The 25,623-nt window shown below is 47.3% G+C and overlaps 1 protein-coding gene across 1 annotated transcript; it reads left to right on the top strand.

Annotated features, from left to right (window-relative positions):
- Positions 1-20,594: 20,594 nt before the first annotated feature.
- On the top strand, positions 20,595-21,817 carry LOC117896670 (kunitz-type serine protease inhibitor Hg1). Its single transcript, XM_034805117.1, has 2 exons — positions 20,595-20,981; positions 21,529-21,817. The coding sequence occupies exons 1-2, from the start codon at positions 20,852-20,854 to the stop codon at positions 21,714-21,716; spliced, it is 318 nt and encodes a 105-aa protein (XP_034661008.1). The 5' UTR covers positions 20,595-20,851; the 3' UTR covers positions 21,717-21,817.
- Positions 21,818-25,623: the final 3,806 nt, after the last annotated feature.

The following is a 25,623-nucleotide window of genomic DNA, read 5'->3' as shown; positions in this document are numbered from 1 at the left end:
TCGTCTGCTGCATTACCTTAATTTAAAAACTCGCTGGCATCAAACATTGTACAGGCAGGCAGTGAGGCAGTCAGGCGGCATTCAGGCGGCATTCAGGAAGGCAGACAGCTCGATGGCCGTGTTTTAGTTTCATTAGCCCGGCTGAGAGCACATTTATCAAGCTGTCAGCGTCAATTATTTATATCCAACTCGGAGCTGGCAACACGAGCAGTGAATATTACATAAATATTACCAACAATAGCGGACAACAAACAACTTACAAAAGTGCGGAAATAAGTGCGTTTGATCAATCCGCATTTGGCATTAAATTAAATGGCAATCGGCTCGCGTTAAATAGGCTACAAAATTAAATTTATTACATGGCATTCCATCCGTGCGACCCCCATCGCATTTATTGCCAAACAATTTAAAGTTTTCATTACATCGCTGGGTCCAGCAATTAGCCAACAAGAGCCGGCCAACATGTGCCGACAATGACTACCAAACGAAGAGTGTAGCCCTGTTCCTATTCCGACATGGCAGACCTTGTTAAATGCGCCTCAGTTAGTTCAACATAGTGGGAATCTGTAGCCAACATTAGCGCAGGAAGTGCAGAGCTGGTTGAGATTGTATTCACTCGGTACGAGCTGAGATCTTTCACGTTTGAAGGCGCACGACAAGGCCAAAATTTCTCTGTTTATTAAAGGCAAGTTGTCATGAAATTTATGTGTCTAATTACTTGCACTTTTTGTGTGCGCTCATTTGGCCAACTCTTGGCATCATTTATTGTTTTTATGTATACAGAGAACGTTTTATTGACACGAGAGCCGAGAGTCGACTGCCGACAGTCGATTGGCTTCGCGTCTGGCCCTGAAATTCAGTTTCAGTTTGAGCGCTCGAGCTCGAGTCAATAAGGCAGCGACAACTCAAAGGACCTGCCAAAAAGGGAAAGCTGTCATTAATCTTTTTCCAGCAAAGTTGTGCAGCTAATTGCGCCATTTTCATACGTCTAGCCTTCACTCAGGGTCATTTGGCTGCCATTCCCAAAACTCTCTTCATATTTTCCCTCGGCCAATGACCCATTCCTGGGCATTCGAAAGACCTGCAACCTTAAGGGCTTGAATATTCATCTAGAACTTTGTAGCAAATGGAACTTGTGCGGGGGCCTTGCCCAGGTAGAATAATCGGGACTATTTATGTGGCTCGACTGAAATTTGCCTACACATTACACTTTTTCAACATTCCTTTAATTAGCTCCTGCGCCAGCAACAAAACAAAAAGTTGCCAACAAAAGCAGATCGGCAGAATGGTGCAAAGCAAAGCGAGAAACAAAAAACAAAGTTGTGGTGCGATAGTCAGTCGGGGCGCGGCTGCTGGTGGGTGTTGGGTTGACGAGGGGACGGCTGATGGTTGGTGGCCTTCCTTTTTGTTTGGGGAAAACGCACCGCGAGCCATGAACACGCTTGGACTTGCAAATAATGCCAACGTTGAAACGGGAAACGAAAGGAGACGCAACGATGAAGGACTGGTTGAGAGAGACTCCTGCTACAGTTATGCCTTTTGCCTCGAGGCTCGGCCGCCTGACAGCCCCTACCCCTCAGCCCTCAGCCCTCGGCCCTCAGCCAACTCAGTCATGAACAGTTTTGCTGTGCCGTGCGGCGCTGCGCTTCCCTTTGGCCCATTTTATAGTTCTTCCTCTCTCTGGCATTTTTGCTCTTGTTTTATGTACACATTTTTGGAAGCTTGCACAAAAATTTGCTACACAAAGCGCCCGCGGCGCTGTAGGAAACACAAAACCCCATGACTTAATTAGAATGTTGTGTTGCCACTAATGTTGACGCAGCGCTGACACACGAAATGCATTTGAGCTGTAGCAACTTATCGCTGAAATTACACAAAATGAATCGGATAATTATGCTACAACATAGAAAAGCAACCTAGAATAATTGTACTTAGGTAAGATCTGGAAGGTAAGATTAGGCTCAAACCCACAGGCAAGTGGGATGCATGTGGGGGGTTTAAGGTTTGCTAAGTGATGAAATATAAAGTAAGTGCTACAAGCAATTTAATTGAATTCGTCGTCTGCTCTCTCACACAAGCTTTTACGCCGGAGGGTGGATTGAAACTCGCTTTGGATCTCTCTCGCCGATCTGCTCTTCGCTCTCGTCTGAATTCGCTCGCGTCTGAATTCGCTCTCGTCTGTATTCGCTCGCGCCTGAATTCGCTCTCCGTCGTTCTTGCTTTGCGTTCTGCTTTCGTGCATTGATTGCATTCGAATCCAGGGATCGCCATCGACAAAACCCAGCCAACATATACAGAGAGCTCCCATTCAGCTGGCTGTATCCTTCTTGTCCAGAATTTCATAGACTACAATCTGCGAAGACTTTAATTCTACGCTTAACGCTGAGGTAAATCGCCAACAGCTTTCAGGGAATTTCTGCGTCCGCATGTGCTGCCACACTGGACACTTGGCTTTCTCTTTTTTTAATCGTCAACGGTTGAAACAACCAAACTGAAACTAATTTCGAATCCATTTACATAAACTGACATCTGTGAGAGTTTTTGGGCATGACCAGCCAGCCGCTGCCCTGAAACGAGGACGCCCGCCACCAAATATTTGCATTTCGTTTTTTGCTCTTCCCCCATAACAAATGTCCAAATTCATTGCTCCCTGGGTGACTGCGTGTGTGTGTGTGCGAGCGCAGTGTAAAACATGTGGAATTACACGAGGCAACATTAAATGCAACATGTTCAGATGTCACTCTCGCTCTGTGGAGTGGGTGTGGGGCAAATGTATGGTTGTGGCGTGGCATGACCATTAGACACGCTCGTAAAGCTGGCCATCATTGCTGGCCTGACTCGAAGATTAGTGGATGGATGCATCGTCATTGCTGGCAATTGATTTTCAATCAGCGCTGACCTTGATGGCGGCTCCGGCTCGTCACTCAGGGCACTCAAGCCTCATTTGGCTCAGGTCACTTTAATCAGCTGGAAAGGCTTTTAGGCGGCAGCTCTCTCTCTGTCTCTCAGTTAGAGTTTGGCTGGGTATTGCTTTTGCTTCGCCTTCCAGTTGCACTTGAACAAATGCCTCGCCACATTACGGACATTGCAAATTATTTGTTGTGGGCTGTGGGCTGTATACGGATGTGTGCGCATGCCCCTCCCCCTTTCGTAACCCTTTTGTGGCTGCAACGCAAATTGAATTTTCTAAATAACTGCAATGTTTGACGAGAGGCAAATCCAGACCCAAATCCAAATCCAATCCAAACAAAAATGCAATCAAAGTGGAAATTAATTGCATTTGCTCTCAACTTTGGCCAACTATGCAGCCGTTTGTATCAGTTTCGGTTTCAGTTTGAATGCATTTTTGGGCAACAATCAGCGCCGAAGCGAGATCAATCTTTGTGCAACTTTGTGGCCAAATCCAATAACAATTTCCGCCACACATCGTTATCAATGGCAGCAAGAGTGCCAGTACGAGACCCGATCTAATGAACTTCCTGCTGTCGTTTAACCTTTCCTTCTTGAAGGGAAGAAGAAAAACCCATCGGTTGTGACGTTTGATTTGGCCAGAGCCCAGTTTGACTTTCGCTTCGTTTGGCGGCGGAAAAAGTTTTCCTTGGCATACAGGGAGAAACGTGCTGAAACTTAATTGGGACACGGGTCGTCAGGTGGGCGGGCTTTCATGAGCTGCCGCCTGGAGTTGTCGATGGAGCAACAGAATTTGCTGTTTATTGGTCTTCATTATGGCAGCGCTGAAAGCCACAGACGCTGCTGCAGCTGCAGGCCGCAAGCCGCATTTAATTAATGGAGACAGAAGGAGGGAGCGAGCAGAGCGACTTCTTTCCAGCTCAATGGAGTCTGCCGTAAACAAGTCGCAGCCACAGTCGACGGGGGGTTCCCTGCCGCAACAGACCATTATGCAAAAGTGTGTGGCACTGCAAAAGTTTAGCCATTTTCTGGCACCGAAAATGGAATGGTAAATGCATGCCTGCCTGCCCCAAAGGCTATGCTGTGCCGTGGCAGGTGGCAGGTGGCAGGTGGCAACCACAAAAAGCCAGTTTCACTCTCTTGCCAGTTTAAGTGCGCCAAATTGCTTACAAATTCACTTTGTGCCCAAAACGCACGAAGTATTCCCTGGCTCTCTGTTTCCCAATTTTCTCTTTCTCTGGCAATGTTCTCCCGCCGCTCTGTGGCATGTTGCACGTGCTGCTGCTGCTGGGGCCACGGGCAAATATTTTCCAGCACTCTCTGCCCGAGGACACCTGCAGCAGCCAGCCTTTATTTGATTTAAATTGCAGATTTAATTAAATTCATTGCGATTGCATGGCGAAACAGTCGAATTAATGCATAGACAACTTAATTAGCGGCACTCGAACTGAACTGCGAATCCGATTTGGAATCCGAGTTTGAATTTCAATTAAATCTGGTCAGAAATGCGCACGAATTCGCTCCACAGGAAAAATAGAAAATAAAGTGCTGTGGGGAATCGTTTTTGGGGGGGAGGCAGAAACCCAACTCAAGCGCATCTAGCGCCAATCTGACACCTGTCGCAATTTCTGCCATCAGATTGGGCAAGGGTCAGAGGTCGATTCCCCTGATATACTACACCGAAATCTGTTTTACATATCCCAGCAATTATTCCAACCTTTTGGACTTTATTTATTGCCATTTATCAGTTTTTCATCTCGAATTTGAAGCCAGGCCAGGGCCCGCCAGGGGCCATTCGGGTCGCGAGTGGAAATGGAATTGCCAAATCCATTAGATGGGATTGACTGCAAGTAAAGGGGCGACCATCTGACCATCAGGTAATTGAAAAGTGCACCAACAAAGTGAAAGTGAGGAGGGAGGCACTGAACACCACTCCACTGCCAGGACAAACACTCTCGCAAAAAACACACACACAATACGAGTGCCACAGATCCACGCAAATAGTCCGACTCAAAGCGATAACGTAATGTAACGCAATTTGTGCCAATAAATCAAATTGTCTGCCAACCGAAGCAAGCGAAACCAAAGCCAAGGCCCAAGCAGGAGCCCCACACTGGGGAACTGCTCTCTGGAGTCTCTGGAGTCGCTCCAACAAATGAAATCAATGTTGGGCGTGTAGTCAAATGGGAATCAGTGACGCAGAGGCATTTGTATTGATGATGCTGCGGCACTGGAGATAAACCAAATCAACGAAAATTGGCTTACGAGTCTAAGATTTTGAGTTATTGCTGCCCAGCACGGCACACATCAGCCAATGGGGCTCCATTAACCTAATCCCCAGTCCACAGTGGCATTCAAGCTGGGGCGTGTCCCCACCCTCAATCCCTTAAATATTCAAGTGCACTTCGAGGAGCCGTCAGTCGTGCAACTTTTTGCCGACACTCCCAAAGGTGACTCGTGATTTTGCTAGGCAAAAGTTTGTGACAACGAAAAAAACACTCGACCCGGGGAAAAGTGCAGTCTGTCAGTTTGTCAGTCTGTCGGAGAGTCTGCGACAGCCGGGACAGCGAAAAGAACATAATTGACAAGCCCTATTGCAAGCTCATACAAATGTTATCAAAGTTATTTGTCGTCAGTGCGAATTGTGTGCTCTCTCGTTGGAACTTTGCACCCTTCACCATGGGCCCGTGCTCGAGGCCGAGCTGGCTGCAGTTTGTACAAAAGTTTCACTTGTGACGGAGCCTCCGCCCGAGCAGCCCGGGATGCACATGTGTGAGCCTTATCGCTCGAAGCGCATGCTGGAGGAGCTCAACCCTTTGATGGCCTGAAGTTGCCTTCTTGTCTGTTTGCCCAAGAAATGAATGTCAAAATCAGACACAAACCCGCCCGCTTGAGACGCACAAAGATAGTAGACGAGTGTTCCAAAGAAATCGGTTCAAGCACTTGTCAGGCCAAATACGAGTACGAGCAGCAAGTAACGCTGCAAAAGATTCTAATTACGAGTCTGAAGTATGTCGAATCCGACTGTGTGTGTTTGCCCAACTGGCTGAGTGGCGATAACCGAGTGCCGCTTACAATCTTCACACTGCGTTAGTGTGTTAGTGGGGGAAATTAACAAAAATTGGGTTAAACACATACATGATAGCGCCTAGAATGGAGTGAGGACGACGGGGCGTTTGTATTGGAGTCAAGGCTAAATTAAACGTGAACGTTTTTGCCAAGTGCTCTCCAGACAAACAAGGCACACACACTCCTGACACAGTTGGTGTTGGTGGGTGGGGGTGGGGCAGGACTATCGAAGCATTTGCAACTGTGATAATTACTAAACCAAGTCGAGCCACAGCATTGGGGGTTGGTTAGGGAACTCCTTCGGCGCTCGAATCCCTTTCTTTCTCGTTCTAATGGACTCTTATGCAGGAGAGGAGAGGAGAGGTCGACGTGCCGCCATTTAATCCACACTCAATATGATTTCACGGCACAGCAGGAAGACTCCAGCGTAGCTCACTAATGCCAGCATATTGTATATGTGTGCATTAGTAGCGTGTGTGTGTGTGCGTCTGCGTTTATATGCCATAATCAGCATTATACGCCCGTCATGTTTTACTCTTGTGGACATACCCTTTGCTCTTGAATGACCAGGGGTATACTCGTGTAAAGAAATTCTCTCTTTTTCCCTCTCTCAGGAAGCACCTCCAATCTCCTGTCATCAGTTTTCTCCTTCTGTGATCGGTTGCGCATGTTGAAATGTCACCAACAGGAGGTACCCAATAGTCGCTAGATCTCTCCGCTCCAAAATCTTCTTAGTTGTTTTCCCGCCATGCCATTGTAGTACTAATGATGATGAAGTTGTCCTTAAATGCCCAGCCAGCCAAATCCGGATGCTGCGGTGGCATTTGGCACTTGGAATTGGGATTTTGGGTACACGGGCAATGGGGAATGGGGAATGGGGACTCTTGGCACTTGCCATGCCGGTCAGCCCGGCCGTGCTGCTGCTGCTGCTGCTGCCTCTACACTTGTAATGAAAAGTAATTTGCGCTATATTCGCTTGATTGTGCGTATTTTGTTTGTGGAAGTAATTCGGTTGGAATGGGCACGATGGCGGATGGCGGATGGCTTTGACCAGTAATAATTGCGTACGAAATTAATGAACGTGCTTTTGCGTGGAAAATTTGATTAAAGTCCTCATTAATTCCAATTGTCCGGCAATTTGCCGTGGCCCAGAGCCCATGGTAGTGCCTGTCGAAAGTCGTCGAGTATTTATTGAAGTCAAGTATTAATTGGGCATTCATAAGCAAAGACTTTGTTGGCATTCAATTGAATAAGCCAAGTTCTCATGTATGAAAAGTTGTGGCTTGGGCCTGCCTAGCCGCCAGGCATACACAATTTTATTTGGGAAATTGACAATGCATAATGGAATTCTATTTGGATATATATCTGATTGCCACACACACAGACACACGCACACACACAGGGGGAACTTTTAATTGAAATAGATAGTAGCAGCCGAGTGAAATATGTGACATTTATTTTGATAAATTGTGTTTATGGCAGACCTTGCAGAACTTCCACACAGTCCAAACAAAATATTGCAACTAAAGCAAATACTCTCGAATGGGTTGCGAGCGGGTGGAGAGTGGCAGAAGAAAATGTCAAAAAAATATAAAAAATAGAACCACAAAATGCAAAACAAACAGCACGAACATCTCCGACAATTGCCTGGGCCAATATTTGAGTCTTGTCTTTGTGTCCCAGTGTCCCAGTGTCCTTCTGTTCAACAAGCAATATCGTACAATAAATCCAGAACTAAAATACACACCAAGAGCCCCATTCAAGTCGAGCCATGGCTGTCTCGTGCAAAAATCAAACATCGTCTCGCCTTAGGGCAGGATATCGTCAGAGTGCGGAGTGTGGCTTCGGGTTTTTTGGGCTGGCGGTTGAGTGGGTATTGAGCAGGACAAGAGCCTCATTATTATGCATGAAGTCATAGACAGGCTAGCACCTGCAGGACACACACCACACTCATAGATACACACACATACTCGTACATATGTACACGCGCCTGTCCTTGTGGCAGTGAAACGGAAATTTACGCTGACATGAAAACCTCGCCACTGGCGTTCCCTCTGTAACGCAACATCCGTCCCCGCACTCATCCGTCCCACGCCCCACACCCATCTCCAGTTCCAGTTCCAGTCGTTCACCTCAGAAGTTTAAGTGGGCTGCGGCTCTGGCTACGGCACTCTGGCTCTGGCACTCCGGCTCCCAGGCTCCGGTTGGTACCCAAAGCGGATTCAGATTCTGATTCTGGGCCAAACTAGTTGATATTCAATGCAGCATCCGGAACTTGATGGAATTGACTTTTGTGTCCCTGCGAGGAGTGGAGAGGAGTCGGGTTGAGGCGTCGCCTCGAGTCGCGATTGCGTGGCGTTGAATTTGTCCTGGCATCATCATTAAATCAAATTGAAACCCTTTTTCGGTCCCCAAAAAGGACTTGAGACTTTTGATTGCTTCGGTCTGCGGTGGTGCACAAAACTATTAAGGCATACAGCCCCCCGCCAAGAGGTTGATGGGAAATCAGTTCGCCTGACGTGTGGCAGGTATCAATCCCTACAGCATGTCCCACATTAATCACACTTAAGCAAGGTGTCCCCGCGTAATGAGGCAAATTTCTCACTAACGGCTGAGGTTTGTGCCACAAGGAAATGGAAGTTGACAGGCTTTTAATTAAAGTCCCACGCATACAAATCAGCTTATTTGAATATGTTTTAGGCCCAGGGTCACTTCCAAGAACTGTAGCATAATTTTTGTTCATTTCCGAACTCATTTAACCCACCAAAAATGGATAAATCGAATGCTGATGATCCTCTTACGAGTAGCTGTTTGGTTGAAAACAAATGAAATTTTAAACTCTAAATTCCCTGTTTCTGTTTTGGGGCTTAAAAACACAATACAAATAAACAATCCAAATATGTAAAGTAAATATAAATATGAACACTTTGCTGGCTGGCAGGTGGCAGGTGGGTTAGTGGGGGGTCGGCTCTGGTCTAAATGCAAATCGTAATTGTTGGTATTTCCCGACTCCCGCCCTTGCCCCTTCATCATCTGTTTCCGTGGCGCTTTTATGTATTTTTCCATTTGTATATATTGTTTTCCACAGCTTATGCAAAAAGGTTCTCAAAGGCTCAACGGTGGGGCGCTTATCCAAAGGGGATGGGGGAATTATTTCCATTTTTTACAATTCAAACTTTTCATTCAAAATTGTACAATGGAAGTACACCCTGGAATAATTTCGATTTGCACTGGACCCCTCTTTGCCCAGGCCTCTGTCCGTTTATCCATAGTTTCCATATTTGCACAATAATTTTGTGGCCGAGCAAATATTTGTTCACACATCCGGCAATGGCTGTGGCTCCTGCTCCTGCTCCTGCTCCTGGGTGTGAAGGGTATGCGGGAATGTGCATATGCTTTTAGAACACTTCTGGCCCGGCTATTAGCATATTCACGCACGAATTTCCCCTAATCGAAAACGCAGAGCCATTCAGTCCAGATAATCGAGTTGATTAGCAAAAAATGCTCCACGTGGAAGTCCATTAAATAAACGGGGTTTGCTTTGCCAAGGAAAGGTATGAAACGAACAGCAGCTACAGGTATTACTCGATTACTTTCTAAGGTCTGTTCAGTTACATCTAAACTAATCTACATAACTTCAGATCTTTCATCGGATATATACAGAATTATGCTGAAAGGTTACAGTATTAAAAGAGCATTAACTGGCGACACATTTTGGCTACTTAAAGCAGTCTGCAAATATTTAAATACTTGTAAATTCTATAGAAAATCAATAACCTCTCCTGGCAGCAACGAAATGAAATGCGAAATACGTTTACAGCAAGAATGGTTGGGTGCTGGAAGCGGATGTTGTTCCGCAAACAATATTAAAAACTAAGCGACACCTCGTCAGCCCCCGGCATGTGGCACCAGAAGTCGGTGCCAGGGACCAAGGACCAACCTCGACAACAAAAAATGGCCAACCGGCAGCTGAGGCCCTACCTCCGCTCCAGCGGTGTTGGACTGGACTGGACTGGACACCAGTGCCGAATGGAATGCATAACAGAGTGTGTGTGGCAAAAGTTTTGCCCCGAAATTATTTTAGGTGTGTCGAGCGGTGGACAGCAGCAGCAAACTTCAAAGTTGCCCACAAAACGGGTAACTTGCATACGCTCGCTCCTCGTATTTGATTGTTTTCAGAGCAGCGGGGCTTAGAGAAAAATGTTAAAACAACAAAACAAAATTTAATAAATACGCTCGGGGACCTGGAACTTCGAGTTGAGAATGGCCATCGATGGCAGAGAACAAAGGACCAATAAAATGAAAAACGTGTTTGGAATGGCGGGCCAAGTTTTGATTGAGTTTTGATTAGAAAATCGTAAGCCGTCGCAGGCTGGCTGGGGGACAGTGCCAGCGAAAGGATTTACATAACTCAAAGTACTCGGAATGGCTGGCAACAAGTGCTCCAATTGAATCGATCGGGGCCAGCCTGTACAGGCGCCGTAAGCTGGCCAAAAAATCCATCCTAACGAATGTCAACTTGGGCGGCGGCAGTCTTATAAATTCTTAATGCCGCCCCAACAACAACTGGACCTGAGTTTTGTTATTCTTTTCGTGTTTTGTGAGGGGTTGTACACTGACAGAAAGTGTTTACATTTTTGCGAGTAGTTTGCACTGCGCGGGGACTCCATTTTGATGGCAAAAAGTGCTTAGAAATATTTGTAATAAATCGACTGAAGGTACAGCCCCGTAAGAGTATTTCCTGCTTCAGTTTCTTAAGAAAGTCTCTTTGTTCTTATGGTTTTATGGTTTACAGTGGCCATAAGAAGGAGAGTTTAAGTGAAAACTAAACCAGTAACGACTCCGGCCACACCTACACAGCCAGAAGTTGGTCCAGCGCGGACACAGAACAAAGAGGAAAATGGAAAATGCTCTGCCTTGCTGGGGTGGCTGCAGCATGCAAGCTGCTGACTGATATTGGGGAATGGGGATGCCCAGAGAGACCCCGAACAATCCCATTCAATGTGCCATTTAGCGTTGGTTTTATTCCTATTTATGTGATTGTGAAATGCAAAGCGGAGTGGCAAGTTTTGAGGAGACTGAAGCAGCTCGACAGGGGTTGAGGCTGGGCTTAGTGCGTGGCCCTCCGGGGCAGATAAGCCAGACCCACAGACAGAGTGATATGTTCGAGTCATTAAGCGTTTGTGCCGAGCTCCAGTGCCGGGCTCAGTGCTCATTAAAGCTAAGCCCAAAGCTAAACACAACCGAGCACGTCGAAACAAAGAGCGGCGGCGACTTCTCTATATTTCGCTGCGTACATATTAATCATACGCACAGTTGCCAGCGAGCCAGCGAGGGCAAAAAGTTTCGAGTTGCTTTCAAGTCGCTGGCGGTTCAATCATGGGCCCGGCCCGGCAGCCAGCAACCCTTTCAGAGCGAGACCATTCGAGCGCAATTATCACAAACTTTTACCCCCACACCCAGAAAGTTTTTGTAGCCCAACTCTCAGCTCTGGCTCCATGGTTCCATCTGCTCCATTCGAGACTGAAAACAAAGCGCAGCCTAATGCGAAAGACTTACATTAACTTTGCAGGCCGATTAGGCGATTAATAAGCTTGTCAATTTGCAATTGTTGCCAACAGTTGGCGCTTGAATTATGAACTGCCCGCCCCCAGGGCCCAGAGCTGTTTTCGTTTCTGCCACACCCAAAGACATTTGGCAATTAGGCGCAAAACTTTTCCACCAACTGTAGCCAGATTACTCTCTCCTCCTGCTACTCCGTGTTGCCGTGCACTGGCCGCTAGTTAACACCTGCAGTGTCCGTCCGGCAGTGTGTGAAGGAGTGAGCCCATGTCCGTGCTGTGCCACCGGAGGCAGTGAAGGAGATGGAACAGATTTCCCGGCTTCAGCTCTGGCTCCAGCTCTGTCTCTGCCTCAATGCCTGCCAGCAGCCAAGTGCGCAACAAACTCTCGAGGGCCTCTTCAACACACACACACGAGAGCTCTCGCATAGATACACCCACTAAGGCATACGTAGCCGTGTTATTTGCCTATGCAAGGCAGTGTTTCCCTGTGTGTGTGAGAGGAAGGAGGCATTAGACAGGCTTGTAATAGTTTAGCGTGCTGCGGAGCTGTCGGCTGTCGGCTGGAGCAACTTCTTCTGCTTACCTGGCTACACATTTTTTTATGTGCGCCCAGAGAGCAATTACTAAAGATTCCGCTTCCCTTGCAATAAAAATTTAAGATGCTAACCGGCCAGGATATGCCAAGGCCTGCCCGGAGCTGGCGCTGGAGCTGGACAACAGGTCCTGGCAGATACAGCATGCCAGTTGGAAGACAGCAGCAAATTGTTGGCTAAATGCAAAAATTACACCTGGGCGTACCATTCTCTTGTCTTTTCTTTCCCTTTTCTTCCTTGGACGCATCTTAAAGATACATTCAGGCTTAGTCCGGGCTTTAAGCTGCTCTCCTTTTGGTCACTTTGCTCGCTGGCAGTCTTTTAGGGCAAGCATCCCGGCCTCGATGCTGATAAACGATTGTGGGTCTATGGGGCTTTCTATTTGCATTCGCAGGTCGATGTGTCTGTGTCTGTGCCTGTGAGTGGCTTTTACGAGTAGACCTGCTGCCAATGTCAGGCCAACATACAATGCAGAGACAGGCAGATTCGATGCGATGCGATGCCAATGGCAGGAGTGGAGTGCTGCTAAATCTACATTTTCCCAACCGCAACAAGCCGCACTTAACCCACACTCACCCTCTCCAAAAGCAAAGAGAGATGCACACAAACACACAGAGAGAGCGGAGCAGAGCGGAGCACACGTAGACGTGGAATAAAGTAACTTTTTTATTGCGTCTTCATATATCTACATATATATGAAACGCCACAGCGCAGAAAAGTTTTCCACAGAATTGTTATTCAAAGTGGCAGCCCAACCACAAAATCCACGCAAAGTAAAAGGCATATCAGGTGAGAGGTTCGAGGTTTGACGGGGTGTGGGCGTGGGATATGGAAAAGGCAACGCACCAAATTGAAATACAAATAATGAGCTGGCAAAACAAAAATCATCATGGCCGAGTCCATCATCAAATCGATGCTGGGGGAGGATGGGCGTAAAGGAAATGTAAGCTGGCAGTTTAGAAATAAGAAATATGAAATATTACCCCAAGGCAAAGGTTTCTTCCATTCTGCGAAATGGAAAGCTCTGAGAGCTGTGAGTGTGTGAAGGGAGGGGCAGTGGCGGTGATCCATCAATTTTTGGTCTGGCCCCAAACCTGATTTCCATTCAAGTAGCTCCTGGCTCGGCCGCAAGTTTTCCATTGATGCGCATTTTCTTTTAACCAAAGATGCCATGAGTTGGCCATATGCTGCGGCTGCTATGTGGATTCCCAATGGACTGGGCAACGAATAGGGATAAGGCCAGAGAATGTCCATAAAATTGGCACATAAAACGGGGTCTTAGTTTCGGGAGCTTTGCGTTCGCTGTCGCTACTTTGGGCCAGCCAAATGTACTCTAATTAAATTGAATGGCTTTCTGCTGCTGCGCTGCAAAAGTTTTTAATGCAACATTTAAGTTTAGTCGTACGTGCGCTCCATTGAAGCCGAAAAATGTGGAGCACGTTTAGATTTAACGCTCGGTCCGGCTCCCGCCTCACCCACTCACCGAGTGTTTGCTCTGGGCTAGTGCCAGCCGAGCCGTGCAGTTTGTATGCACTCGAGCGGATCACATGTCTGACCCACTTAGTGGCAGCCAAATTGGCCGGTCAAAGATATCCGCTTCCTGCGCCAATCCTGTTCCTCCTCCGGCTGGCTCTGGCATTAAAAATGAGCTGATTAAACCAAAGCTAAGCTACAGCTACATCTGCCAGACAGTGTGTCCTGATTAAGACTAGACAGGGCCAGGCACTGACACTGGGATAAACCAATTAGAGCGAGCCGACTGACTGGACTGGCAAAATGCTAAGCAAATATGCCATGCCTTGGTTTGGGCTTGGTTCAGGGTCCAATTAAACTTAAATTAATTTGGCCCACAGTTTGTAATGGCAGAGCCCGTCCTGCCCCTCAATATTTGCACACATTGATTGAGTTAACACTTCTTGGCCAAGTTGCAAAATTGGCTCGTACTTTGCTTGCCAACTTGGACGCTGCTCGGGATGGGAGAGTGGCCATGGGCTTTCCGTCCCGTGAATGGTCTGGACATAAGCCAAGAAATCGGACAGCTACAAAGTAAACTCATAACTGCTCGACCAGTGGGGCTGTGGATGGGCCTGGGACTGGGGTTAAAGATGAAGATGGAGCGCTGAAAAGGGACACCAGAAACTTTCACATTAGTAATTAATAAAACTCGGAGTGGTGAGGGGATGGCCGAAAACTTTTTGCGTCAGATAATTTTGATGTAGCTCAGCGCATGTAAATGAAATTACAAGAGATGCAGGAAGGACATCCGCTACGCTCCGTTGGATTGAACGGCGAGTGGAAAATTGAAATGAAGAAAATTATAATGAGTTCTCGCTGGCTGGCATGCATCAAGTTTTCGGACGGGTCTTCGTGCCGTTCCCAATGCCAATGCCACTACCGTAGCCCGTAGATGGTCGGTCTATCAGGATATCTGTCTGTTGAGCTGTCGCCATGATGTTAATTGCATGTACAACCCTGATGCCCGAGCTCGGCTGGAGCTCGAGCTGATGCGCTTTTCTTTTGCACCCACTGTCGACACCCGCACACACACGTACACACACTCGCAGTCAGCAGTCGGCAGTCGACGGTCGGCTGGCATTGCGAATTGGTTTCGACATACACACAATTTGCATAATTGAAGTGAGCGAGAAATTGCAGCGCATGTAAAATGAGAATTTTCCCTTTTAAGCGAAAAACATCGTTTTCATGCACTCACACCCATGCACCCGCACACTCATTTGGCTCTCACACACTCGTACTGAGGTGTTGTGTTAATGTTGTTGTTGCTGCCGGACTGCACCCATAGACATGCAGCAGCGAAGAAGCGAAGGAGCGAAGGAACGAACGAGCGTCTGTCAAGGATTGCTGTGGAAATTGATTTTCTGTGAGTGAGTGAGTTTCCCTCCCGCTGTGCCGCATTAACCGAATTATATGCAAACAATATTACCAGACAACACATTAACGCATCCATCCATCCTTAGGGGAGAGGCAGCAAACCCGCTCTTTGGGGTGCACACACCACGCACTGCTGCATCGATGTTTCAAGTTATTTTAATTAATTTTGGGCCACCGCAAGGCAATCAACCTGCGGTCAGGCATCAACCCTGCTGCATCATAAAATATGCAAGCGGAAGCCCCCAAAGGGGAAACTCTCTCTCGTAAGCAGCTCAATTTCGGAGCAGCTAGTCAAATATTTCACACTCCAGGGGGTCCCCATCTCCACTCCCCACTCCTGTTGGGGCTCCATTGTATCGCCCCTCGCTGCTGCTGCTGTTGTGTGTGTTTGCTTTTATTGCAGTTTGGCAAACTTGTGTCCTATCAAATATTAACAAGTTTTGGATATTTGCATATCTCACATCGAACAACAGGAGCGGAGGGGAGGCGGCTGCTTCCGGCCTGCTCGCAGTCCCGCCATCACACACAACAAGGCACAAGACATGCGCATAAGCTCGGCCATTTTATGGCCATTTGTTAGAGCACTTTAACACCACTCTGGCGCCCAATTCGATTTAAACTTTCACTGCCAGCTGCTCCAGCAAAGGTGGCGCTTGGCAAGCGGAAGAGGTGGAATCTGCTGATACTAATCGAACGGCACTTGAACTACGCGGAGTTTCGAGTGCTAGCAACTGCTGAATATACTTGAAATTTGTTGGGTATTCACGACACTCCCTCTGATGATCAAAGAACAATAAAAACTGCACCACATTTTTGTACTTTCACTCGCTTCTGTGGCGGCCTGCCACTGTGTTGCATTCATTCATTTGCTTGTTACTGTGCAGCGACATTAAGTAGCGCATTATGCTCAGTGAATGGGCGCGGTCACGGTCTCGGCCACATAAATCACTTGCAGGCAGAGCGAGGAACAACGAGCCCACAACAAAAAGCAAAAACGCTTCTTTGTTGCATCAAATTTGCATAACTTTCCACTGTTGCTGCGGCACTCGCACAGTTTTGCATTTAAAACTTGAGCAACTTTTATAGCATTTGCCAACTTTATGGAAAGGCAAGACAGCGCCAGCAGAGAGTGTGCAGGATTTCCCCTGGCAGGAGGGAGCATGAATCCCTTTGCGGCTGACAAGCAACAAATGTTTGCGGAAATCTGTGGAAATCTAGGGGAAATCTGGGGAAATGCACTTGCCATTAAGCAAGGCCAGGGGGGGGTGCGAGTTTAATTCGAATTGTGGCACCCGTTTTTATTGGCAAACTTCAATAAATTACACCGCCATTAATCCTGCAAGGAAGTCGAAGTCCTGGCAGTCGAGAGTCGAGAAACGTGACGGAAGCCAGCGATTCCACACCACACAAACGACTTCAATTTCCATGTGAATTTGTTTGTTTGTTTGCATTTTCAATTTCCACCCACACCGCACGGGGCGTGGCTGAGTGGTTCGGGGCTGCCTGCCCTGCCGGGTAAACAATTTCCAGCACCAAAACGAATCTCGCAAATTGATAATCATCAGCATGTGGATTGGTTTCGGTTCGTCCATGTCAATGGAGTGCTGGGATGGCGAAAAAGCGGATCAAATTCATGCGAAAGCGCTTCCTTTGAGCAGGACTCTTCCTGACTGACAAATTGAGTGTGCCACGGGAAGGCTGCCCGCCTTGGCTGGAGCTGAATAATTAAAGCTATTCCGTGATGGAAGCGATAGCTCTTTGGCGAAACAAAGCAGCGGAAAAGCGCATTAAAATTAATTATGCTTTTCCCGCATTCATTGCAACAGCAACAGCAACACCAACAGCAGCGAAAAAGCGAGCTGGCCGCGAATATTAACATTTTGTGCTCATCTCTTTCAAAAGAGTATTTTTTGCACTCGCTTTTTATCTATTGTTGTGACAGGCAGCAAATGAAATTCATAAATATCAAAGCTGTGCTCAGAGCGTGTGAAATAAATTCAATTAGAGCCGAGGGGGAAGCGGCATCCGGGATGTCAGGTTCATGAAGTTAAGCCATCAGCCGGGCAGCGAAATGGCGGCTGAAATAGTCGGCAATTAATGGAGGGACGTGTGCTGGCATTAGCCTTAACTACCACAAATGTCGTCGCACCCTGCACGACTTGATCAAGAAATAGAAGCGGAAATAACTACTCATTAAGCGCGATGGCCACGTAAACTGCCAACAGTCCATTGGGAGCTTGGAGCTGGTCAACTGCAAGCTGCAGCAAACTATGTGGGGACTGAGACTCCCAGTCTAAGACGCAGTCAGTGTGGTAATAGAAATCATTACAATAAAACCAAATGGGCCCGAAGCAACAGCCAAACGAGGCAATGGCCAAGAAAAGAAAGTCATTTGGCTGCCTCCGGAGCTGGCTTCCTCGAAGAAGAAGCTGCCCCAAAACGAGCGCAGACAAATGGCAGACACGTAGCGGAGGCCAAGGCAGACAATCAAAATCCATTTGAGTCGGAAATGAGCAAAATACACAATGGAGTTGGAGTTGAAGTTGGTGCCTGGCAGGCACCTCATTCGTGGCTCCTCCACCCAGCTGCGAGCTGCAGCCATAACTTCACATAAGGCGACGCATTTTTGTGGCCAAGGCTGTGGATTTTTTGGAGGCGCCTCCAGGGGCTTTAAAATAATTACGATACACAAAGGGAGAGGGAGAAGGAGAGGGAGCAAGGACACGATGAACGCTTCATCGCCTTCTTATGCGACTTGCTCCGCTGGCTTCTACTCCCTTAAGCTTTTGAGCGCATTCCTCAGCTTCTTCGGCATGCAAGTAAAATATGTTTTGATATTAAATTATTGTCGGCACGCCCCAGCTGCCACCACACACACACACACTCACACTCTGCCACACACACAGACACAGACATTATATGGGGCACGTGCAGTTCGGGACGCATAATAATTGCCGGTTGATAGCCCCGGACTTCCCTCCCTGCTGGGTGGGTTGCTCTGCGTATCCTTTCCGCTGACGCTCTCCGTCGCCTTGCCTATCCGCAAGGCCACAAGACGAAGCTCTTCTAAAGACGAAGCTGGAGCTGGGACTGGGACTGGGACTGGGGACTGGAGCTGTGTGGGGCTTGCGCACAAACTGAATTCCAAAAAATGGAATTTTTATTGCAAATTGCGAAATTTTAACTAAAAAACACAGCGCTCGGCCCTGGTCGTCGCTTCTCTTCATTGTGTGGGGCCAAATGGCAGCAAAACATTTTCAGTGTCACTGTGTGGCAGTGTGGCACTGTGGCAATGTTGTGTAAGAAATTGCTTCTCGTGCCATTGTAATCAATAATATCTGCCACTTACCCCATGGATGGATGGATGGATGGCTGGAGGGAGACTCAGCAATGCCCGGTCCGAGGCTCCGTGCTGGACAGATCAAAGCTGCAATTTGAATAATTTATCGGGGTCTTGCGGCGAAAAGCGCCTTAAAGGTAATAAACAAAACTCTTTTCTCTCCTCTCTCTCTCTGTTTATGAAACGCTCTGCTGGACAGAGAGAAAAAGCACCGGAAGCAAATCATTGAAATTTTTCATTTCCTCAATTTAAGGAGGGAAACTGAGGGTGAAAAATCTCAAAGCGTATGCAAAAGGATTCAACAAATAATTCCATTCCTCAGCAGTGCAAAGAAATGGAAATGGAAGTGGGAATGGGGAAGGTGCAGCTGCAAAAAGGTGAAATATATGCAAAGAATATCCACAAAAAGCGAGACGGACGAGAGACCGCGCCCCCGCAATGCCTTTCACTCAATTTTCAACTACTAAATCGTTCTCACTCCCTCGCTCTCACTCCTCCTCGCTATCTCGCTCTGTAATCTCTCCATTTCTTTCAGCTCGGCTCCCGTTCCTTGGCACGTTCAAGTGCAGCCATTAAATAACTTTTGCCTGAGTGCGTCCAAAAATGTTGCGGGAATTAAAGGCGACAAATCACCAAATCGCCAAATTGGTCAACCCAAGTGGGCAAAGGCACCCGAAAACGTGGCCAAGAGGCGGAACTCGATGGGCGTTCCATTTTTATTTGAGTATTGTGCGTGTGTGTGTTCCCGATTGATTAGACGCTGCTGCTCCCGATTTGCGATATTGATTGAGTGGCACAGATACATCACGTACACGCCCGATTGCCCCTCGACATATCTTCTGATTCAGTGCCAGTGGCTGCTGCTGCTCCTCCACTCTCCGCCATCAGCTCTTCCACTTGGCTGCGTTTTGTATACCTGAAACCGATTTCAGAGACTAAGACTTCCGTTTTGTGTTCACAGAATATCCTCTTTGTGTTTTTAGTCTTCCGTTTGCTGTAATTTCGCTGAAGGAAGAGTTCCTTTTTGGCACAAATTGATGCGTTTCCTTGTGCATTACCCATAAGACACGTGTAATATGTAAAACTGTTCGCCGTTTTCCCACACTATTTACATGTTCCTTTCAAATTGTAGCTCAAATATTCATTAGTCCCTCCGCCCGCGTGGACTTTTGGCATTTGTCAATTGGGAATTCTTCAGCGTTCCCCTTTCCCTCTGGGCGATGGCAAAGGGAGGCTGCTTAAGGCTGATTGTGGGACATGCGACACCATCGACAGCATTATTCTCTTTGATGCGTCAGCCAGTCCAAAGTGTATTTTTTTCTAATTTTCTCCCGCCGAACCCAATACGCTTGATGACCGGCGAAGGGGCAAAAAACGTTCCAAGACGCTGTGGAACTTCTTTTATGCACGCGGCGCATTAAATTGAATTTTAAATGAAGATTGATTTTGCTTTGCTCCCGCTGAAATAGGAGCAACAACAGTGAGCGAAATATAAAATGGGAAAATGGGAAAACTGCTGCCAAAGGGGGAAGATGAGGCCGACGCCAGAGCCACTTGCCAAGAAACCAAAAAAGAAATAAAGCAGAAAAACAGACCAACAAAAAAAGAAAGCCATGCCCCAAAACAAATGCTGCCTGCCCATTGTAATTAGAGACAATGGAGGCGATCCCTTGTGACTGCAGTGCGGCGACCCTTTTGGCCCTTTTTCGCGAGCCCCCAACCCGTGCGCTGCCGCCGCCCGCCTCTTATCTAAATTAATTCAAACGCCCCGAAAGAAACACAAATAATTAAAATTAATTATGTGGAAAATATTCAATAAGTTGGAAATTATGCAAACGAGCAAAGCAAAGCAAAGCACACAGCGAGAAAAGTAAACGCCCGAAGATAAAACTAAGTGCAATTTGGCCCTGCGACCAGAACGATGGGCCCGCGGGTATTTCGTTGACCGAAAATATCTTCTCCTACTTAGCACTGATGGACATGCGTTGGACGAATGGCCAGCTGGCCAGATGCATGGATTGTGGGATTGTTGGAATGTTTTGCGTACAGCCCAGACTGTCAAGCGCTCAATGCTCGAAATATTTTCGAATTTCCCGAAGCACCAGCCGACGCATAACCTGCCCAAGTGTCTGGCGACTGGGCACGAGAACGAACAGCACGAACAATTTCCGGCATTTCGTATATAGGTGGAGAGTGCCCCCGACAGTCCCCGCAGGCTGCTTCGGTTCGTATCGGATCGGATCGTATTGTATCGACTTGCTTTGGTTCGCTTCGTTAGCCGGCAGTTCGTGGTTTTTGACCACTCGAAAGTAGCGCAAATTACTTAAAAATACCAGAAACGAAAATATTGGAACAGCCGCTGGCCTGGCCTGCTCTGCTCTGCTCTGGCAGTTTCAGTCGATCCACACTCGGGAACACCTCTATAGCTGGTCCCTCAGCTGCTGCCGCTTCATTCCGCTTCTGTTGTTCGCCGCGTGAAAAACATGAAATTGAAAATCAATTTGACGTTCCTCTGGGCGACACTCGTCGGCCTCCTGTCCATCATTCTACTGACACAGACCGCGCAAATTGAGGCATCGAGCGCTGGCGCTGATGCGACATGCAAGGAGCTGAGTAAGTACCCGGACAAGCCACAAAACTGTCTCGTGAAACTGCTTAATTAGAGCACTGGACAAAGAATTCGAAATAGCTCGAATGAGTCAGCCGTCAGCCGCCACATGGTATCGTAGGGGACAGAGCGCAGCGGGTGGCAGCGGCGAAAGATCTGTAGAGGCATCGCATAAAAACTCTATAAAGTAAAGACTGATGTCGTAATTGTGTTACTTGATTATGTACATATGTACATATATACATAAATTCATACATTTGTACATATAGGTACATAATTTCCACCTGAATAAGTAGTTGCAGTCTGCTGGCTGGCTCTTGCCAAGTTCTGTCCGCTGCACGTCAGTCAATTCTGTCTATGAAGATGTTCTATTTTCTCGCATATGACTGCAGCCAGTGAATTATGAAATATTCCGTCATTTAAATTGTGCCTTGTGCACATAAACAAAAGACACTTAATGGCGCCGAACGAGTGCCACTGGAGCGCATCGAGAGACTTTGATGGGCAACCATTTCCCGGAATCAATTAACAATTTCATTCTTCGACTTTCAGACAATGTCAACTGCTATGTGGGCCGCAACGAGGGCAACTTTTGCAACAGCAAGGATCAAACTAAGTCGGTCACCCGATGGTACTACGACAAGGGCATCTGCCGATCCTTCACCTACAAAGGCTGCAACGGCAATCGGAATCGATTCTGCACCCAGGAGAGCTGCGACGTGCGTTGCGGAGAAGATTGATCAGGAACATTGACCATCGAAGTACCCACATCACCTTAGCTGATAAGTTTGTATGTTTTAGGCTAAGCATTCAGAGCAAATAGAGATCGGATCGCAGGCAATGCGCTTAAGTGTTTTTACCTTTGATCAAACGGACGCGCGGGTAAATGCCGCTCCCAAAAATAGACAGTCAAATGTTGTAAGCTGTCAGCGTCGGATCAGCACTTTGGTCACTGTCAGGGCTGTATAAAAAGAGCAGGGGAAGAGCAGGGAAGGTGAGCCAAAAATGTGCTACCTGTCAGAGGCATATCAAATGGCCCCCTGACATGGCACTGACAGTGTCGCCAAGACTTTGAATTCCACCCATTAATGTCCGTGATGGTGCTGACGTACTCGGGTACTCCCGTGTCCGATGCTGCTGGACAGTGTCAGGGAGCAGCCGGAGAGTGTCGGGCACATCAAAGCGCTGTCAGCATTTGCCCTTCTTTTCGGCAACTATCGACTTACGGCTAATTAAAATGGTCTGCACGAAAATTACATTTGCCTTTTGCCATCTACCTGTTGAATGATTCAGTCTGGGCATTAATGGCAGTCCCTCGCCGGCATATGTCGCTTTTGACAGGCTCGTGTTGTGGCCAGGATAGTGGAGAGTAGAGAGTGGAGCCTGATTGCTCTGCACAAAACAAATGCCAATCAAATGCATAACATGACGTGCCATTGATGGCAGCACATTAATCTGTTCTGCTTAAATGACAGCACTCAGGAGGGGCATGAAGAACGCGCTCCAACGGAAACCCATCCGAGCCATGTGCTGAAACTTCGGTTTCAATGCGGGCAATTTTGGCACGGCCGTCAAATAAAACAAGCGAAAAGTGAGTGGAAAACGTGAAACGAAAGGCAACAACAAAAAACTCAACTGATCAACGCACAATTTTGACAGCATTTGCCGCTCAATGGAAAATTTCGCAAAACGAGCCACCGGCAGGCGCACATTTTTTGCTTCGTTTTTGCGCTAGCAATTTGCATGAAATTAGTTTGCTTTTCGGATCTAATTGGAAATTTAAAACGCACGACAAAGGCATGTCCGGGACGGGCCGTATCCGATCGGGCCAGGCCAATTTGTAGCTAAAATTGAAAAATGGCATTAGCTCAGAGCCAAATCATCAACGATTTTTGGCCATAAATGCCGTAGATAAGGCAAAATGTACGAAAATGTCAACGTCATAAAAATATTGAAGCCCTGAATCTGTGGGCCAGCATCAAGTGCATGTAATTTGATTATTTATCACATTTTTGTACATTTAACGACTCAATTGAGTTTTATGTGACCAAAAGGGAGGCACGAGGATGGGCCTGATGTCTCTGCTGTCTGCTGTCTGTGTTGGTGTTCCATTATGGCCACAGACCGGAAAGCATTTGCTGCTGCAACTCCATAAAACTGACACGCCGTACTTCGAGGTCGATCAAAAAACTTTTTGGCCAGGACGAGAACTTTGACAATGCTCTCAAAAGTATGCTATGCCAAATGTTTTGCTTTCTCTCTAGCTCTCTCCGGCTAGTGCCACAAATGGAAGCAGGCCAAAGCCGTGAACCAAAGGAATTTATAAAACGCAAAAATTGCTTTTGTTTGCTCCCACAAAAAGTACACAAAGCAGGCAGCCCTCTCCTCCCCTATCGCCGCGCCCTAATCTGTCTTTTCTGTGTTCATATAAATTTTGCGTGTTTATTCGAGTGCATTTCCACTGCGTCGCACACTGGGCCCACGTGCAGTGGCCATGCAACGCGCGCACACAAACACTCGCAGCAGGACTGGCTCCCCCTTTAGCTTTGGGGCTTCATTTATGTACTGGATGGTGGAGGGAGAGCGAGAGTAGTGGGAAATGATCCCATAATGTTGGACCACGACCCGGTTAACCAGGCACACACACACTCTCGCAGCCAATACACACACAGGACAGAGGACTTTCTGCTGCTTTAAGCTTTAACTATTTTTCTGTTCAAGTAATTCAGACTTTGAGTTTACTTCTTTGTGGGCAAGTCTTGGTTATGTTTCCGGCTCTCTGACCCTCTTCTTGTGGCGCTTTTTTTTCTGACTCGCATTGAATTAAAATTCCTTCTCTGCTCGAATGAGTAGCGAAAAAGTTACCAAAGATATTTATTGCCATCGACTTTAGCAGCGACTTGCGGAAAGTTTTGCTTTCAGCAAATGTTTTCCACTGACTTTACCTTCAAAATTCGCGAAGCGGTTCAGAGACTTGCCAAAGGGGAGGAAAACGGAAAAACTTAAACCCTTTGGCCAATTTAATTTCATTGTTGTTGTGGCTGTTGTTGTTGTTGTTGTTGCCTTTGTATTTTCCACACAAATTGGTTTCTCATTCTGCTTGATTTCATGCACAATCTGGAGACGAGTTCCTTCAGGTGCCACAAACACACACTCATACTCGTACTCGTGCGAGGGCGTTGTGGCACCTGCTAGGTCTCTCAGGCCACTTGACTGGTTATCTGCACTTGGCCGATCAGCCCACTTACACTTGTTGCCACTTGAGTTTCTGATTCTGATTCTGCTTAAGGGCGTGGCCCCATCCATCCATCCATCCATCCATCCATGCATCCTCCCCCAAAGGCGCACTTTTATTTATCTAGCCGGAATCGTGAAGTTTCTGTTTTCACACACCATCAATGTGTCCCTGTGTGTGGGTGTGACAAGGGCAAACAAACAGTCGGGAAGCGTAACTGCAGCTTTCTTAAGGGCTGTGTCTGTGGCCATGCCCAACCCAAATGCATTGGGATTGTCACTCGTCTTGGCAGAGCTCACAGACAGAATCGAGGCATTCGCTGCAGTCGCTGGATTAAAGAGAGCAGTGCACAGCCATCCATCCTTGCAAGCAGCTCTCGACAAAATAAATTAAAATATTTATAACAGACACATAGAGAGCGAGCGAGCGAGAGAGATGAAAGAGGAGAGCAGCGTGTCGCATATTAAATTAAATATGAACCTACTCCAAATAACATCAACATGCCATTTCTATTTAAATTTCGCCTTGGAGCACATTGCTGCACGTAAAAGATAAAAATATGTAAAAGTAGTGAGAGCAAGGGAGAGAGGGGGAGAGGGAGAGGGAGAAGGTGTACGACGTACGTGTGCAACTTTTGGGGCGTGGCGTGGCAACAAACATATTGCTGACAGTGTTAGGCAACAGCTACGAATACGCATCCACAGAACGAGCCTAGTCAGAGTCAGAGTCAGGCTCTGAGAGATTGAATGAATGAGTGAATGGCTGATGAGGCGTGTGTGTGATCTGCCTGCCTGTGTGTGTGTGGCTTTAGTGTCAAGTGTGGGGACATTTAGTAATTCCGCAGGCATATCAAGGACAACGTACTCATAAATACCAAAGCCGAATGCCGCACAGCAGCAGCAACAGCAACAACAACTGCATCCTTGTCTCTGACACTATCTTCCTCTTTGCCTTCAGACACTCGTCCTGCGTCCTCTCTCTCTCTCTCTCTCTCTCTGTTTGTATTTGTATGTATGGAATTTTTAACTTCATTATCGAACCCAGCTCCTGCTCCTGCTGCTGCTGCTCCCGTCATTCGTTGTCATTGTCTCTGCTCGCATTGCTCAACATCTTCGAGAGTGCGAGGCCCAGGCATGCTACGGCATGCATACCTAATGCCCAATGATGTGCACACGGGACTCGGCACTCGACTCTGCTGCTGGGTCTGCTCCAGCATTGCCGCTGCCAGTTGTCAGTCACTTCGAGTGGATTCCCCAGTTCATCCACTCACTAGGGTTTGGGCGGATTGTTCCACTGCTGCTGCTGCTGCTGCTGCTGCTTTGCAAGACATTTAAAAAATCATTAATCTCATTGCTGGACCCAGTCTGGGAATGGGAATGAGACATCCAAAGACCGACCTCTGTTTCCACTCT

Source organism: Drosophila subobscura, chromosome O (genome assembly GCF_008121235.1).
Source record: "Drosophila subobscura isolate 14011-0131.10 chromosome O, UCBerk_Dsub_1.0, whole genome shotgun sequence".
NCBI lineage: Eukaryota > Metazoa > Arthropoda > Insecta > Diptera > Drosophilidae > Drosophila > Drosophila subobscura.
Note: the sequence above shows the minus strand (reverse complement) of the source record. Positions and strands in the feature narration are given on the sequence as shown.

Coding starts and splice junctions, on each gene's coding strand:
- LOC117896670 (XM_034805117.1), top strand. CDS start 20,852: ATGAAATTGAAAATCAATTTGACGTTCCTCTGGGCGACACTCGTCGGC. Junction 20,982..21,528: donor TGCGACATGCAAGGAGCTGA/GTAAGTACCCGG, acceptor TTCGACTTTCAG/ACAATGTCAACTGCTATGTG.